Genomic DNA, 17,296 nt, shown 5'->3' with positions numbered 1-17,296 from the left:
GAGAAATATTCTCTGAGGACGAAGCAACAGACTCACTTGGGGAAGACCAAGGAGAAACCTCAGACAGCGACGAAGCAGCTGAAGGCGACAAAGAACCTGAAGCAGCTGAGGGTAGCAAAGAGCCTGAAGCAGCTGAAGGTGACAAAGATCCTGAAGCAGCTGAAAGTGATAAAGAGCCTGACGAAAGTAACGGTGACGAAGGGCTCGAAAGAGGTGAAGAAGCAGGAGAGCCTGATCAGAGGAGGGCTTTCCCAGAAGCAGACGATACAGAAAAAGAAAAAGAGAACGTGATTGATTCCCCAGAAGGAGGGGATAAGGCAGAACAGAACGAAACTGTTCCAACTTCTTCAGAAAAGGTCGCAGGTCCATCAAATGGACACGGTGCAAAGAGGAGACTAAGTATATCACCAATAAAACTAAGAACTAGGGAAAATTTTAACGACGGAGAAAGGCCAAAAGTGAAAGAGAAAAGAAAGGAAGTGTCTGTCGTGGTACCAACCTCAAGTGAAGGAAAAGACTTGGCCAAAGAGGAAAGTACCAGTGAGGCAGAATCGAAAAGAGAAGCAAAATTGAAAAGGAAAAGGATACCAAACAGGAGATATTCCGGTCCAGAATGGGCATATGCAGTCAATGACGATTGGACTGATGAATTTGTATCTCTAAGCCTCGAGAACGAAGAAGAAGAGATACCAATAGAAAAGAAAAGTTTTATGGACAGTGTTGATTGAAAGGGTGATAAATGACATTGCTTGCTACAATCTAACGTGATACAACCAGCTGAGACGTTGCTAAACCGGATGAGACATTTGCTGAACCGATAAAAGACTGAGTTATTGATTGAACTTTGAAAAAAAAAAAAAAAAAAGACTGAGTTATTGCCGAACTGAGTTATTGCCGAATTGAGACAAATGCTGCTAACCGATAAGTGACTGGCCTCTTGAAGAAAACTGTGTGAACATTGCGCTCGTTCAGCTTTGTAACAAATTGCCAAATCGTTTTCTTTATAGGTGCTTCTAGCTCTCTGATTCTATACAGATCATGGCTACACAAAACAGTAGAGTGAAATATTGTAAATATGCGTGTATAGGCTTGATAATTGCATGTGTACTAATAATAATGGCAATAGTGCTTGCAATGCATGGAAAGGGTGAGAATGAGAGAATTGATGCTTCTACTTTTGCTCCTGTTACTGTCACTGAACTAACCGCATTGAAAAGACTAGAATTAGATGAGAGACACTTGCATGATAAGAAGGAACTTTCGTATAATGTTTTCTATCGCTTGCTAACAGAATATGTTGAGACTATGGATGCGAAAGATTGTTATGTGTGTACACAGATACCGACATCAGTAAAGGAAGGGGTGACTTATCACCACATGCCTCTTACATACGGGATTACATGTAGTATAGTAACTTCTAGATTTTATGGTCAGACAAACATACAGTATTTTTACTCAAATTATGATGTTACCTTTGCATATGTTCCTATAATAGCGCAGCTAAGCCAGATTGCTAAAGATTGGGATGCTAAAATAATGAGGGAATTTTTTGAGCCAATGCAACCTTTTGAAACGGCTCACGCTCATAGGGAAAACCTTACCTGCTCGCTCTCTGCAGTAGAAATAAGCTTTTTAGATCGCACAGATGATAGAAGGGCACAAATGAATGCGAAATTAGAAAAGGAGCTAAGTAAGAGGACTTCAGTAGATCATTATGATTTTGCCGCAATAAAAACACAAGGGAGAATAGCTTTAGATGCTTGGCATGTAGGGAAATTTTGTATATATCGAGGTGAATCTTATTATGACAACATTTTCGTAGGAGCGAGTGAGTGTAAACATACGTTTATCTTTAAGGCCAAATGGACATTCATGATGAACGGACTTGACCCTGTCATACCAGGTGTATATTACATTTGTGGGTACAATGCCTATTATCGTCTTCCGAAAGGATGGTGGGGGAGATGTTACTTGGGTATAGTGTTCCCAAAGGTTTATCAACTGGATGACCTATCGATGATTCCAAAGACGTCTGGATCCCATCGTATCCAGAAAAGAGAGACCGCAGCTGCTGTGGTAGGAGATATATTTGGAGCCATGATTCCTTCATTGGGAGTTGTGTTGAATTCCATCAAAATAAGAAAGTTGTCTACTATAGTGGATAACATGTTGACAAAGTTTTCAGGTGCTATAATCCTGATAGATGCTGAACTTGCAGCAGAAAGAGCTATGACTCTTTAAAATAGGCTTGCCTTAGACATTCTTTTAGCAAAGGATGGCGGCGTTTGCAAAATGCTTGGTGCGCGCCACTGTTGCACGTATATTCCATACAACAGTGTGAAAATTAAAACTATGCTTGCTAATCTAACAAAAGAGAGTGCAGATTTGAAGGAATTGAAAGAACCAGGAGTGTGGGAGAAGGTTGGAAAAGGGCTTGCTTCAGTGGGAAATTGGATTGGTGGAATTTGGAATGGAATATTACTAAAAATAATACAGGGAATATTAATAGTACTGATTTGCATATTTGGAATTTGGGGAATAAAAAGGGGAATAATAATGATCATGGCAAGAATTAAAAGAAGGAAGGAAGAGAAAATGATGAAAAGAATGGCAGAAGAATATAAAGCAAGGACTAGGGGAACTAAAAGGAAAAGAGAACTGACAGAATTTTAATGGAATAAAATTTGTGGCAATAGTTTGTGTGATGACAAGTAGTCATCAGAGGAGGGATTGATGACGCAGAAATGAAGGTTTTACATTTATTAGCGCTTAAACGTAGTACTGCAATAATCAAGTGTGTCTTTAACCGAACTAATAAAGATTGTACGGGGACAAAATGTGCCCTTAGAGTAGTTTGCCAACATTTATAAGCGTGCTTTATATAACGTAATGTATTAGAAGTGCACAAATCCGACATAATCGTAAACGTATACCACGATTTGCTTGTTTGAAATGCTTTAGCTTAGCATAACTTTAGCGGAGGCTTCGGCCTAGTTGTCTGGTCTCACGATTTAGATGCTCGTATTTTTCCAATGTGCTAATAAACGTGTATTTTTGCTTGAAGCTGTACTTTTCCACTGAGATCGTTCACATGCTTATCTTAAGGTTTCGTGCCAGCCTGGCATTTTTCTCTTTGCTCCAAGGTCAATCTGCAGGTGCGGACAATGGAAGCTCTGAAAGTGAGTTAATTGGTATAAAATGTTGCAACTTGCGTACCCGTTTCCAAGGATAATGTATGCTTAAGTAAAAGCTTGAGAACTGTTGTTTTTGATTGGACAATTTGAAGCCAACCTATGAACCCTCCAATGGAAGACCCTACTGGATTTGAACTGTTGTCTATTTAAACCAGGTGCACGAGAAGAAAGTAGCCATTACCAGCCTTTTGCAGCCATTACCAGCCATTGCAGCTTTTACCAGCTCGATACCCGCCATTTTGTAGACTTTGCAGCTATTATGGCCCACCTTGCTGCGACGCCATTTTGAAAGAGACTTTGATGCTTTCTCTAATCGAGAGAAAGAGACTTTAAATGATTCTTGCCCTAGAGACTTTAACTTTGATCCCTTTGCATGAAGTAGTAGTTTTATCTTGCCGCTGAGAGGCAATTGCCCCGTTCACCCCTGCCCCTTTGCCCCGTCCCATGCTGATCGAGAAACGGTACCTGTGAGACGAAGACTTCCTTGAATGCTGATTGTAATTGGTAAATATGAAAGGAAATTGTACAATTGCATTGTGTTTCTTTTAGGTAACCAACTGCTGATTTTTGATAAGATCCCTAGCTAGGAGTTTTTCAAATTAATGTTGCTAAATTGTTTTTGCATGAAGTCCCACATGCCGATGCTAATTTGAGGTTAGATGAGGATTCCTTTTGTTGCACGATGCAATTTGAGACCTTGTTATGCTGACCAATGTATGCAATTAGCTCATTACAGATTATAGTATTAGTGATTTGCATTGCTATTATCGAATGCCTTGTTATTCAAATGCTGCATAGATTGCACCTGTTTCGTCGTTATGGACAGCTATTAATGTTCATTTATGGTTATCATTTGGTGTTGAGACACATCTATATTGTGCTAGCTTTGTTAATATAGGGAAATAAATTCATTAACTTTGAATAAACTGGTGTGGTTATTCATGACCGAAAGGTCAGGGTTCGCCGAAATGTATTCCGGATTAATTGTTAAGTGTTATGTTGATCAGGGTATTGCTTATGTTCGTTATTGATTATTGATTACATTAAATTGACTGATCTCGGGTGAAGAGAGTCCCACTTAGCCAAAAGATTCATCGGCCTAAAGAGCGTCCAAAAATAGGTAAATTATTAGTACGGAACGCTCTATCAGGGGAAAGGGTGTTTCGATCACGGGAGAGAGGGAGACCAGGACGGTCTGAGGGCTAAGAGGGTGTGGCTTTACAGCTAGAGCAGTCGACTTCGGACAGGAGCTGCGAAATCAGGTTTGAGTCCCGGTATTGGCTCCTCACCCTGCGATTTTGGGCAAATCACTTAGGGCCAGATGTACCAAAGGATTTTACCCATTCTGTGTCTATGGGAAAATGCTTTAGTACATATGGCCCTTAATCTTACCAGTACCTTAAAAAGTAACCTTGTGTCATGTAACTGGAGCGCTCCAATACGTGTTGAGTTCACGCTATATAAGGTTGCAGAGAATAAACAAATTGAGTCAAGGGTCAAGTGGTCCCAGACAACAAAGGGCAGCGTGTCAGCACCGGAGGAGGGCCCTGTGCATTTTTAAGGTAGGCAATAGAGGATCGTAACACCTCTGCTACCACCTAGCCTGTTGCTTTCCCTCTTGTTATTGGCTGAGCACAGTGTAGAGGAGGATCAGGTCTCATTTTTTTTTTTTTTAAAGAATGATCATGTTTGCAGGCACTATTGTAAAAATCGCAGGATTTTTAAAGATGTGCATATTTTGCGACTTTTTGCTAATCGCAAAATTGCCATATCCTGCGGGGCCTGCATAGTGTCAAACTGTGGGTTGCTGTAGATAACTCCCCTTTTCTACACATCTCAGAATCGAGGCCTCTGGTTCATAACAAGGAGCATCAGAAATACCAGTCGCGCTACGCAGACTTTAGTCACTAAGGAGCATTTTAAGACAGCTTTCCAGAATCAAACATGATGATCCCACTACGGGGTTTATGAACTTATCTTTGAGAACAAATAGTTTTCTCTCATGATTTTTAAATGGACATTATAGAAGGTGTTCCAGAAAACTGAAATGAAGTTCCTGATTCTATAACTTAATGAATATCTTCCTGGTCAATGTCAGAAAAACTGACGAACATGCTGTGCAAATCAGCCGTTCCACAGCAGCTGGCTGTCAGTTAATTCGAATGTTCTACCATAGCTTCACCACAAGTTCGAATGAACAACTAATCTGCTAACGCCTAGTATTGATGACGAGGTTAAGGCCCTTCTAGATGCCACGTTGCTGAAAATAGAGTTGAGCGAATTCTTTCAGATGAATCAGGCTACAGGAAGCAACCAAACATGGGTATTATTTGTACTGTTTAAATGCCAAAGCTGATTATATGCTTTTTTTTTTTTTTAAATAGGAGTGGGTTGGGGTTTTTACTCCTTTTTAAGGCATGACATAGTTTACGAATTCTAAAAAGAGTTAATAAAAGTTTCACAGTATTTTAAATCATGAACATTCTTAGTTAAAAGTATCACTGAAAATAACACATATCACTGGAGAGTGAAAACCAATCTCCAGCACTCCTCGCAAATACTTCTCTTAGTTTTAAACCCACAGGAATGGGGACCTCAATCTTACCTTCCATATCTGCCTGTATACTACTGTACCTGCAGCAGAGCTTGCTATTTACTAGGAGTTGTATTTTATCTCATGCTATGGTACTGTTGTGTCCTTCACTAAACAGTGTTCAGTGTACATACGTCTGTAGTTTTGGCAGACTGCAGACACTGTATTGCTAACACAGGGAAGACCAAAACATATTTAGGTGTTTCAGAAAGGTTTAGTACTTGTCTCAGTGCTGACAAGAACCATTTTGGGCTACAGCCTCCTGAACAAAAATTCCAAAACTGTTTCCCAGCATGTCTCCTACTCCTATGAGACTCTGAGCAGAAGAAAAAGGACCCTGTCAGAAAGGTGTTAAACAAGGCATGATGATATGTGACTTAATTAATTTTATCTCATCTTTTGGTTTGAATATCCGTTGTAGATATCAACCACATCTGACCCAACCAGAATGCATCATTTTTATATTGTGCAGGTTCTTGATTAAAAATCATTTCTAAGCAACAAGAGTGTTTAGATCAAGGGCCTCCAACCCTTTCGTAATAAGTAATACTTTTGTTTGATGAAAATCATCACAAACTACTCAATTATTCAATCAATCAATCAATCAGTAAATTTATAAAGCACGCTACGTACCCGTTAGGGTTTCAAGGCGCTGGGGGGGTGGGGAGATGCTATTGGTCGAAGAGCCAGGTCTTGAGGAGTCTTCTGAAGGTGAGGAGGTCCTGGGTCTGGCGTAGGGGGGTCGGGAGGGAGTTCCAGGACTTGGCGGCGGGAAGGAGAAGGATCTGCCGCCGGCGGTCTTGCGTTGGAATCGGGGGACGATGGCAAGGGAGAGGTTGGCAGAGTGGAGTTGGCGGGAGGGGACGTAGAAGTTGAGTCTGTGGTTCAGGAAGGCGGGTCCGGCGTTGTGGAGTGCTTTGTGCTTGTGGGTGAGGAGTTTAAAGGTGATCCTTTTGTCCACGGGGAGCCAGTGGAGGTTCTTCAGGTGATGGGATATGTGGCTTCGGCGGGGTACGTCAAGGATGAGGCGGGCGGAGGCGTTCTGGATGCATTGGAGTCGTTGGATGTCTTTTGCTGGGATGCCTGTGTGTTGCCGTAGTCAAGTCTGCTACTGACGAGGGCCTGGGTTACCGTTTTTCTGGTTTCCGTCGGGATCCACTTGTAGATTCTATGGAGCATGCGGAGGGTGTTGAAACAGGAGGAGGAGACTGCGTTGACATGTTTGGACATGGTGAGAGCGGAGTCGAGGATGAAGCCAAGGTTGCGTGCGTGGTCGGTTGGTGTAGGGGGGTGTCCTAGTGCGGTGGGCCACCAGGAGTCGTCCCAGGCCGAGGGGGTGCATCCGAGGATGAGGACCTCTGTCTTGTCAGAGTTTAATTTCAGGCGGCTGTTTCTCATCCACTCGGCGATGGATTGCAATCCCTCATGGAGGTTGGCTTTGGCGGTGTGTGGATCTTTGGTGAGGGAGAGGATGAGCTGGGTGTCATCGGCGTAGAAGAGGATGCTGAGGTTGTGCTGGCGGGCCAGGTGTGCGAGGGGTGCCATGTAGACGTTGAACAGCGTCGGGCTTAGCGAGGAGCCTTGGGGGATGCCGCAGATGAGGTTAGTGGCTTCGGAGCGGAAGGGTGAGAGACGGACTCTCTGGGTTCTGCCGGAGAGGAAAGAGTGGATCCAGTTGAGGGCTTTGTCTTGTATTCCGGCTTCGTGGAGGTGTGTTAGTAGGGTGCGGTGGCAGACTGTATCGAATGCAGCGGAGAGGTCCAGGAGGATGAGGGCTGAAGTTTTGCCGTTGTCCATTTGCTGTCTGATGTCATCTGTGGCGGCGAGGAGCGCAGTCTCGGTGCTGTGATTGCGTCTGAAGCCGGATTGGGAGGGGTCCAGGATGGAGTTGTCCTCGAGGTAGTGGGTGAGCTGGGCGTTGACGATCTTCTCGATGACCTTCGCTGGAAAGGGAAGGAGGGAGATCGGGCGGAAGTTTTTGAGGTCGTTGAGGTCAGCCTTGGGTTTCTTGAGGAGGGCTTGGATGTCAGCGTGCTTCCAGCTATCCGGGAAAGTTGTGGTATCGAAGGATAGGTTGATGATCTTTCGAAGTTGGGGGGCGATGGTGGAGTCGGCTCTGTTTTAGACGTGATGTGGGCAGGGGTCTGAGGGGGATCCTGAATGGATGGAGTTCATGATTTTTTGAGTTTCGGTGTCATCTACGTGGGTCCAGGTGGTAAGGTGGACGGCGTCGGAGGAGTTGTAGGGGGTGGGGTCTGGCGGAGGTGTGGTGTTGAGGCTGTTGTGGATGGTGGCGATCTTCTGGTGGAAGAAGGTGGCGAGTGCGTCGCAGAGTTTCTGGGATGGTGGGACGTCGTTGGCGCTGGGGTTGGAGAGCTCCTTCACGATGCAGAAGAGCTCCTTGCTGTCGTGTGCGTTGTTGTTTAGGCGTTCTGTGAAGTGGGAGCGTTTGGCGAGTCGGATTAGTTGGTGGTGCTTGCGGGTGGCTTCCTTGTGGTTTGACAGGCTGTCGGGTGTGCGTTCGAGAAGCCATTTTTTCTTAAGTTTCTGGTAGGTCCGTTTGGAGGTGATGAGTTCATCAGTGAACCAGGCTGCTTTTTTTTTCTTTTCTTGGTTGACGGTGGGCCTCTTGAGTGGTGCGAGGGTGTTGGCGCAGTTGAGGATCCACTGTTGGAGGTTGATGGCTGCGGTGTCCGGGTCGGTAGGTGGGTTCTGGGCGAGGGTGCTGGTTAGTTGGTCTTCGGTGACTTTGCTCCAGCGGCGGTGAGGAGGTAGTGGGGTGCGGTAGTGCTCGGTGTGTTTCTTGAAAGTGAAGTGGACGCAGTGGTGGTCGGTCCAGTGAAGTTCGGTGGTGTGGCAGAAGGAGATGTGGTTGCTTGCAGTGAAGACTGGATCGAGCGTGTGGCCGGCGATGTGGGTGGGTGTGTTGACTAATTGTCTGAGTCCGAGGTTGGAGAGGTTGGTGGTCAGAGATGCGGTGTTGGCATCGTTGTTGTTCTCCAGGTGGAAGTTGAGGTCTCCAAGGAGGATGTAGTCCGTAGAGGCGAGGGCGTGGCTGCTTGCGAGGTCCGCAATGGTGCCACTAAAGGGGGCTCTTGGTCCTGGAGGTCGGTATATGAGAGTTCCTCTGAGGGTAGTGTTGGGGTCCGTGTGGATCCGGAAGTGAAGGTGTTCAGCTGTCTTGAGGGTGTCGTCCGTGTGGGTGTGGATCTTGAGGGTGGATTTGTGGACAATGGCTATTCCGCCACCGATTCCGTTGGTGCGATCTCTTCTGGTGACCTTGTAGCCGTCAGGGATGGCGATGGCAATGTCTGGGGCCGAGGAGTCGTTCCACCAGGTTTCGGTCAGGAAGGCTACGTCTGGGGCGGTGGTGTCGAGCAGGTCCCAGAGCTCGATGGTGTGCTTTCGTGCGGAGCGTGTGTTGCGGAGGATGCAGTGGAGGTGGTTGGTGTTGGTCGTAGCGGGTTACCTTGTTCTGTTGCTGGTGAAGTTGCAGTTGCGGCAGGAGAAGGGTCCTTTGGTGTGCTTCGAAGTGGCCTGGAACCAGGATGCGGAGGATCCAGGGTTGAGGGCGAGGAGTTTGCTGGCCGAGTAGCGAAGACTGGTGGTGCAGGGGGCGTGCGGACCAGGGGGGGGTGGCGCTGGGCGCGGTCCAGTTGCGGACAGGCGCAGACAGGCTTGCCTCTGGCGCGCCTCCGCGCGGACGCGCAGCACCAGCCATTAAGAAGGGAGGGGGAGGGAGGAGCAGCTGGGAGGCGGGAGGCGGGAGGGAGTGGCGAATGGGGGCGCGAGGGGGGCGGGCCGCAGGGAGGCAGCGGCAGGGGAAGCAGCAAGGGGGAGCGCCTAAGGGGCGAAAAACCAGGGAAAAAAGGCACAAAAGAGACAATAAAGCACAAGTCAAAAACAGTAACAAATACGGTAAATGGCACAAAGTACAAGCGGAATACAGCAATCAGAAGGGGCACAACGGGGGCAAGAGCGCAAGGAGGCAAGGCGCTGAAAAGTAAAAACACTTACAGATACGGCGAAAGCGGCAGAGTGCACACGGGTCTAGCAAAGCTTACCAGAGCCCACTAGACACCATGGATGAGGCGCAGGAGGATGCCTGCGGGTGGAGGAGGGCCTCGAACACGCTAGCAGCAGCGTGGGCGGGGGTCATTGGCACGAGACAGCAAGGTGGTGCTGCGGACGTGGGGGGCGAGCTCTAGACCAAAAACAGGTCAGAGGTCGCTCACCCTCGACGCGCAGCAGCAGCCATTAAGAAGGGAGGGGGGAGGGAGGAGCAGCTGGGAGGTGGGAGGGAGCGGCGAATGGGGGCGCGAGGGGGGCGGGGCCGCAGGGAGGCAGCGGCAGGGGAAGCGGCAAGGGGGAGCGTCTAAGGGGCGAAAAACCAGGGAAAAAAGGCACAAAAGAGACAATAAAGCACAAGTCAAATACAGTAACAAATACAGTAAATGGCACAAAGTACAAGCGGAATACAGCAATCAGAAGGGGCACAAATGGGGGCAAGAGCGCAAGGAGGCAAGGCGCTGAAAAGTAAAAACACTTACAGATACGGCGAAAGCGGCAGAGTGCACACGGGTCTAGCTAAGCTTACCAGAGCCCACTAGACACCAGGGATGAGGCGCAGGAGGATGCCTGCGGGTGGAGGAGGGCCTCGATCACGCTAGCAGCAGCGTGGGCCGGGTTCAGGGGCACGAGACAGCAAGGTGGTGCTGCGGACGTGGGGGGCGAGCTCTAGACCAAAAACAGGTCAGACATTATTAGTGTTGTAATAGTGACAACATAAGACAAGATTACATTAGTAGCTGTCATATGTAAGATTATTAGCAGTGGTCTCCTCAGTGCATCATACAGGGCTGTGAGCAGTAACAAAAGAAGGTTTTGACAATCTGGAATGCTTATACATGGGTAATACATAACAACCATAGCTGTAATGCCAGGATAATATTATTAGTAATACTACTTCTGAGTGGCACTTGATCTATCACTCAAATATACGCTCTACATATATTTTGGAAATTCAGCCATTTTTCTTCAAACATCAGCTTATGAGTTCTGAAAATAGACATATTTTCATCTTAGAAAGGGACGTTCAGTTTTGGTATACATATATTAATTCATTCAGGCATAAGCTTCTCATGTATTATGGGATGCACACAGGAGGACAACTTACAACTAGCTGTAGCGCTAGCTGTAGCTCACGAGCTACTATTTGGAAGATGCATTTCTGGAGATTAAAAAAATACATTTGTTCTTAAGAGCTGCTATGTTCTGTAGTCTTTGCATGCATTGATTCGCGAAAGCCATGCTCATACTGAGGGCCTGATTACCAGTGCTATTTGTCAGATACAGTACTTGCCCTACCCAATAAGATTCAGCATTACGTTTTTTTGGTATTTATTGGGTGAAATACATATCACCTATTTCGACTTTTTTAGGAAATAATATGCTGAAATTGGTGTGTGCCACACAAAAATCGGAATGCCATAGTAAATAATGGCATTTTTCTAGTGTTCATTTCTGACAGGTTTGACCTGACGAAATGTAATTCACGGTACAAACTTATTGTAACCAGTAACTGACGGGGAGTGATAAACATTGCACCACTTATAATTGTGATCCTTACACAAACAGGTGTTTGCAGAGGGATCCCATTTTAATGAGCCACTTCTAATCAGGCCCTGAGCTTTTGTACTGTCCAAGCAGCAGAAGAATAGTGCTGTGGGACCTGGAATATTTAATGTATTTGTGGTGTCAAGACATTCACATAAAGAGGCTATGACAATTATTTTTAATATGCAAAAGTGTTTCTCCTGAAGACATGGTATATTCTGCCAAGCTCGCAGGTCTGTAGGAGATGCCAGTGCTGGATAAACATTGATACTTGCACAGAACGTTTTTATTGCCATAATTCTTGGATTGTTTAGTACTACACATGTTGTGGTAAAGTGTTCCTTAATTGCTTGTTTACTCTCTTGTCAGGTATGTGTAAACGTGATGGCACAGACAAAGATGCTGGAGATCTCCAACGCTGTTTCCGAACATTGGGATTTGAAGTTTCAGTTAAGAATGATCGGACCTGTGAAGAAATGGAGCGACTACTCCAGAAAAGTATGTGTTCACATTCCTACAGTAAATTTGAATTTCTAGGCTCCTCGCTACATTTTCCAGAAATGCTAGGCTGCAAACCAGAAAGACACCATGCAGTGTGTAGCATTTAAACAAGAGAACATGCCCCATACAATTTCTTTTTAGGTGTTGCCTGCAGGAAGCACAAAGGTGCTTGGCGACGACCTGTGGTGCCTAAAAAATCAAACCTCTAAAAAGGTATTTTTAGCCCACTCATTGCTTACCATTCATTGGCATCATTATGACTCTTCTTGCCTACTTTCTAATGCAGCCGCTCCTGGTCTTTGTGTGGAGTTTGGACCAAGCACAGATTGATCTATGTTTTTTAGTGTCCGTCCGCTGCAGCCTCTGTGATTGAGGTACTATTTTTTTTGCATTTTTAAATAGAACAGACCCAACTAGGGGAGACTCAGCCATATGGGGGGGAGGAGCCCCCCCCCCGCCAGTAGCGGAAGCTGCAAAACTATGTTTATTATCCCTTCGTGGTGGAAGGGGCGGGCGGCGTGGTGATGAGCACCGAGGGGAGTATACTGCTCACTCTCCTCAGAGCGCATGTGTGTTTGACCGGCCGTTTGGGTCCGGCCAAACACACATGCGCTGTAGGCTTTCTCATCCCAGCAACCCGGTTGCTGGGCTGGAGAGAGCCTGCAAAGGCTCCCAGTCTGCCTGGGAACGCCCTGGCTGGGCGCTGTCAGCCAATGACGCTGCTCTGAGCAGCGTCAGGATCAGCCGCAGGGCAGGCTGGGAGCCTGTGCCTGGGGGAGGAAATGTAGGAGAGGAGCAGCGTCCAAGGAGCAGCTACGTTAAAAAAAAAAAAATGTTTTATTAATTTCAAAACCCGCTCTCCTGGTGTTACTGAGGGGCATTCCTTTAGGTTTTATTGTGTCAAGTGAGGTTTAAAAACGTATATTTTTGTAAATGTTGAGTTTTTTATGCAATGAGTGTGAATTCGGATGTGGTGCAAGGACTTTTCACGGCACGTGGCAAAATCATGTGACCGATTCACAAATATTTGCCTGTGAGTAGATGTGTAAACCACTCTCGTAGTACTCCTGTCTTACTCTGAGAATTTAGTAAGACAGGAGTACTCTTCTCTTACTCCCAGAATTCAAAAGTAACCCCAAAGTACTATAAGAGTAAGGCCCACTTACTTATAGACAAATCTTTGTGAAGGGGCCCTGTATTTTTGCTGTTCGTGTGTTAGTATTTCCCTACTAAAATAGTCTTTCTTAGGGCACTTGTTGCAATCTGGTGCACTCTAGTGACCCTTTGTGGTGGTGCAGGAAGGCAGTTGCCGGCAGTGTCCTTAACGTAGGACTGCCCTTGTCTGAATTGCAAGTGCCCCTAATGGTTCTAAAACTCACTAGTAGCCTGTCGATTTCTAGGCTCTGATAGTTCTGATGTGCATATTAAATGTTCTTTCCCTAATTTCACAAAAAAAGCAGAACTAGAGCGCCTAAGAGTCAACGAGCAAGGTCCAAATGTGGCAGGAAAAAGCCAGAGGGCCAAAGGCATCCATGCAGCACTGTGTTCAAGGCGGTACAATGTCACAATGACAGTGAAAGATGCAGTTTACCATCACAGTGCTGTCTCTGTAGGTCTCACACAAGAAAGATCACTGCACACAACGACAAACGTCTTCCTGGCCCCACGTATGACGAGACAGATAACATTTTTTCTGGGAGCCGCACATTGTTGACTATTCCAAAAAGGCCATGGCCTTATGCTCTCAAACTTCATACTGCAGTGCTGCTTAAATTATGCAAGGAGGATAGTACAATCCTTCTCTTGGCCTCCATGTCATGCCACCATGCTCTCCTCGGACTTTCTTAGGAAATTCCAAAACCCGGTGCTTGCAGCGGTGACCTATGTACCCCCTCATTCTACTTTGCCCGTAATTTTGTTTTCTTCCTCGTTCTTTTGATTTTGTTTTCTTTCTCGTTCTTTAACACCTGCCACTTGGGAGCCCGGATGCCTCGGTTGCTTGCAGTTACTGTGTGGTCGCCACGCCAATGTAGGCTGTTCATACTTTGCCGTTGTAGCGCTATCGAACAACAGAAGGGACGTTGTGTATTGTGTTTAAGTTGACGCGGCATCTATGACAAAGTGTAAACTGAAATTAAATTGTAAACTACATGACGTCTTTGCTTTAGTGCATAGTAATTTCAAAAGTTTTGAATAATTTGCTTCCACCAGGCCCAACCTTTTTCATTTCAAAACTAGTTTATTCAAAGCATATTTGTTCAATCAAGAAAGCAAAATCTATCCAAAAATTAAAATAAAACTGCCTTTAAGATGGCATCCTAAAAATACTGATCTCTGGCACTTTGAATGTCATCGTGGAGTTGACTCTGAGTACCCCCAGAATGCTTTGAACCATGGCAAACTTTTTTTTTTTTTTTTTTACTGCTGTCCTATAGAAGGTTATCTGAACATTTGCTGATGTCTTTTTACAATATCTTAACAAGCAATGTTGTTTTTAGGGCTGGCATTAGCCAAGACATTTTGATTTTACTAAAATGATAGCTATATTATATTTACTTTCAGCAAGCCCTCTTCATCCATTTGTGTATTGATGTGCCATCCTCATTTTTCTTTTGGCCATCTCCGCATCAATTCAGTTATTGACTCACTTCACTGTGAGTGATGGCATTCTGCTGTTTCCATCACAAAGAGAATACATACACACAAAACAGCCTCCTTTAGGCCTGGGACTACCATGGTAATGTGCTCTGTTTGAAGCCAAAAATATTTTTGCTTTTAGCTTGGTTATTTTCTACTTTGCTTCCCTCATTGTTGTTGATTCCTCAACATTGTTTATTGCCTGCTGCGTGCACCCACCACCAGCCTCCCTTCGTTGTTGTCTAAACCGCCCCCTCTCCCGTAGATTTTTTTTTGCCTCTTTGAACATCCCCATGTTTCTGTGCCTCCTCTACCACAGATCTCGGTATTTACTGCTGCATTACACCCCAGGAGCTGATTGGTTTGGCAACAATCAGGCTGCAAGGATACCTCTGTGAGAAACTAAGACTTGTCATGTCTGTCAGTATCACTAATCTATATCCAGCACTTTCATTTGTAGTAGAACAGATGGGCTGTTTTTGTTTCTTTTCTTCTTTCTCTTATATTAATCAGCTGATCTCTGTCAATACTCTAATTCCGTCGCACTTTGCTATGTGCATCCCGTCCCCTTCAGCGCCCTCTTTCCATTTAAAGCATGGAGGAGTCGCTTCGCGGCACTCTGGTGGCAGGATGGACATAAGTAACAGAGATAAGGTATACCCAGCCCCTACCACATGACTGGCTCTGTTATTTCTAGACGCACACAAACACAGCATTAAACTGTTATAGCCGAAATAGCGATGTGTCGGAGATCACAGGGGCTGTCAGTGGCCAAGGTGCTAGTGCACCTTTTTCTGTCTTTTTTTTAATCTCGCTCTGCCCTCAAAATATAATCTGTGAGTGTAAATGGTATGTATATCACAAAAAACTTCATTTCCACTGTTGCGTAAGCTACGTCTTTGGCGGAGCTCTACAGGGTGTGCTTTCCCATGCACGGGTGACACGGGTGATGCACCAGTAATGAATGTGAAAGATAGGTTATTGTAGCCCCCCCAGAACCTATTCAATATGAAATTGAAATAGAAGTATTGCTTTTGGGGTAGTAACAATCTTATAAAGGGATCAGAGGCATTGTGGTAAGAATTACAAACTTTATTTCACAGTATCACACACACTGTAGCATGGATTACTATGGGCATGATCCGTTTTTTCAGTACGCCTAAAACAACTACAGAGAATATTATGAAGACAGCAAGCAGACACGTTATAAATGGAGAATAAAATGAACATTTCTAACATGTTGAAAATGTCATCTAGAACCTAACACCCTAACATCTACTTCGATGTGCTATACTAAGAAAGCATGGAAGGCAGAGCAGCTGGCACTCTAGTGTTTCCTAGGGAGAAAAGATGCAATGCATACCTCGTTGACACCAAAGGCTGTCTTTATCAGCGGAGGCATGAAAACAGTGTCCAACATGAAGGGCAAACACTTGCTGCTGTCTTTCTCTGGTGACTCCGCGTTATTGGCTTCAGAAGAGATGTAGCATCTGAGAAGTGCGCTGGCGGTAGGTGAGGCTGCCTCTGGCAGAATCTCTTGTGATAATCTGAGTGAAAGGACTTTTCCTGACAAGTGGTCAAGTAGTAGTCCTTATATACTAAATCTTATCAGAAATTGTAACTTCTGACATGAGTGTAGGCATGTCTGACATAGATCATGTACATCAAGGAATGCTCCCCTGACATTTCCTTAGGAACATATAAGGTAAAATGAAGTAAGTTCAGACTACATTATTTCAGTCATTTGTCTGTATGTGTTACCTAATTAACCATGACATGATGAAAAGTAGACATTTGACCCAGACAAACATTGCATCAGGTGTTTCATTTATGTAATTAGATGAATAACTTGACGTTATCATAGTTCTTGGAAAGATCAGGTCAGATAACATATGCGTCAAATAACAGACATGACAATAACTCTGCATAAATCATGAAAGATGGCGACTTACATTATTTAACAGTGAGAACATGGCAACCTCCATTAGCCACGATGGACCGACATAACATGCAGTCGGACCCTGCGGGCTTTACATCGCCAGGTACACAGACCCAGGGGATTATAAAGCCCATAATTATGTTTGTTTAAACTTAAAATACAAAATTATAAGTGCTTTACCTTTTATTTTTCAAGACTCTGTTACATGGACGGGAATGCCTGAGAGTCGCAGCTGAAGTGAAAACACTTTGAAAGACATTTCTTGTGTGCATGCTGTTTTTATAATTTAAATCATTTACTTCACGTTATTTCAGTGGGGGTGTTTCTGTAGCATGGGCCTGTCTCCAGGGTTTGTCGAGTGTTATTCACAGAACGTGGAAGTGTTTACTAAGGCATACAGAGTTCCCTGGCACATATGCTGTGACCGTGTGAAGGGTTTGTGAAACCAATGGACGCTAAAGCTCCAGGTAGCATCAGTTTGTGAAAGACAAAAACACTGATTCTTCTTCCAAAATCGATGAAGACTGGGTGACGCTGTTTTCTACCTTTTGTTTAAGTTTCAACAATGCACAAGACCAGTGGTTCCTAACCTTTTTGATTTCTGGGGACCCCCCACTTAATCATTACTGGAACCCGGGGACCACCACTAAATCATTATTGGAAGCCGAGGAACTCCCATGAGTCATTACTGGAAGCCCTGCCTTAAGTATTGCCAATGATATGAACCTCAAAACAATACACAAGAAATAAAGAAAACCGCACGAATCAAACAAATACACAAATGATGGCACATTTTATTACATTTGCAAATACATA

The 17,296-nt window shown here is 45.0% G+C and overlaps 1 protein-coding gene across 2 annotated transcripts in view; it reads left to right on the top strand.

Annotated features, from left to right (window-relative positions):
- The window catches only part of LOC138300241 (caspase-7-like), a 358,375-nt gene that overhangs the window by 258,961 nt on the left and 82,118 nt on the right, over window positions 1-17,296 (top strand). For both annotated transcript variants that reach the window (XM_069239325.1, XM_069239326.1), the window contains exon 4: window positions 11,773-11,901. In XM_069239325.1, coding sequence (XP_069095426.1) covers window positions 11,773-11,901 — 129 coding nt within the window. The remainder of the gene's footprint in view (window positions 1-11,772; window positions 11,902-17,296) is intronic.

Source organism: Pleurodeles waltl, chromosome 6, assembly GCF_031143425.1.
Source record: "Pleurodeles waltl isolate 20211129_DDA chromosome 6, aPleWal1.hap1.20221129, whole genome shotgun sequence".
Taxonomy (NCBI): domain Eukaryota; kingdom Metazoa; phylum Chordata; class Amphibia; order Caudata; family Salamandridae; genus Pleurodeles; species Pleurodeles waltl.
This window is presented reverse-complemented; position numbering and strand designations above follow the sequence as displayed.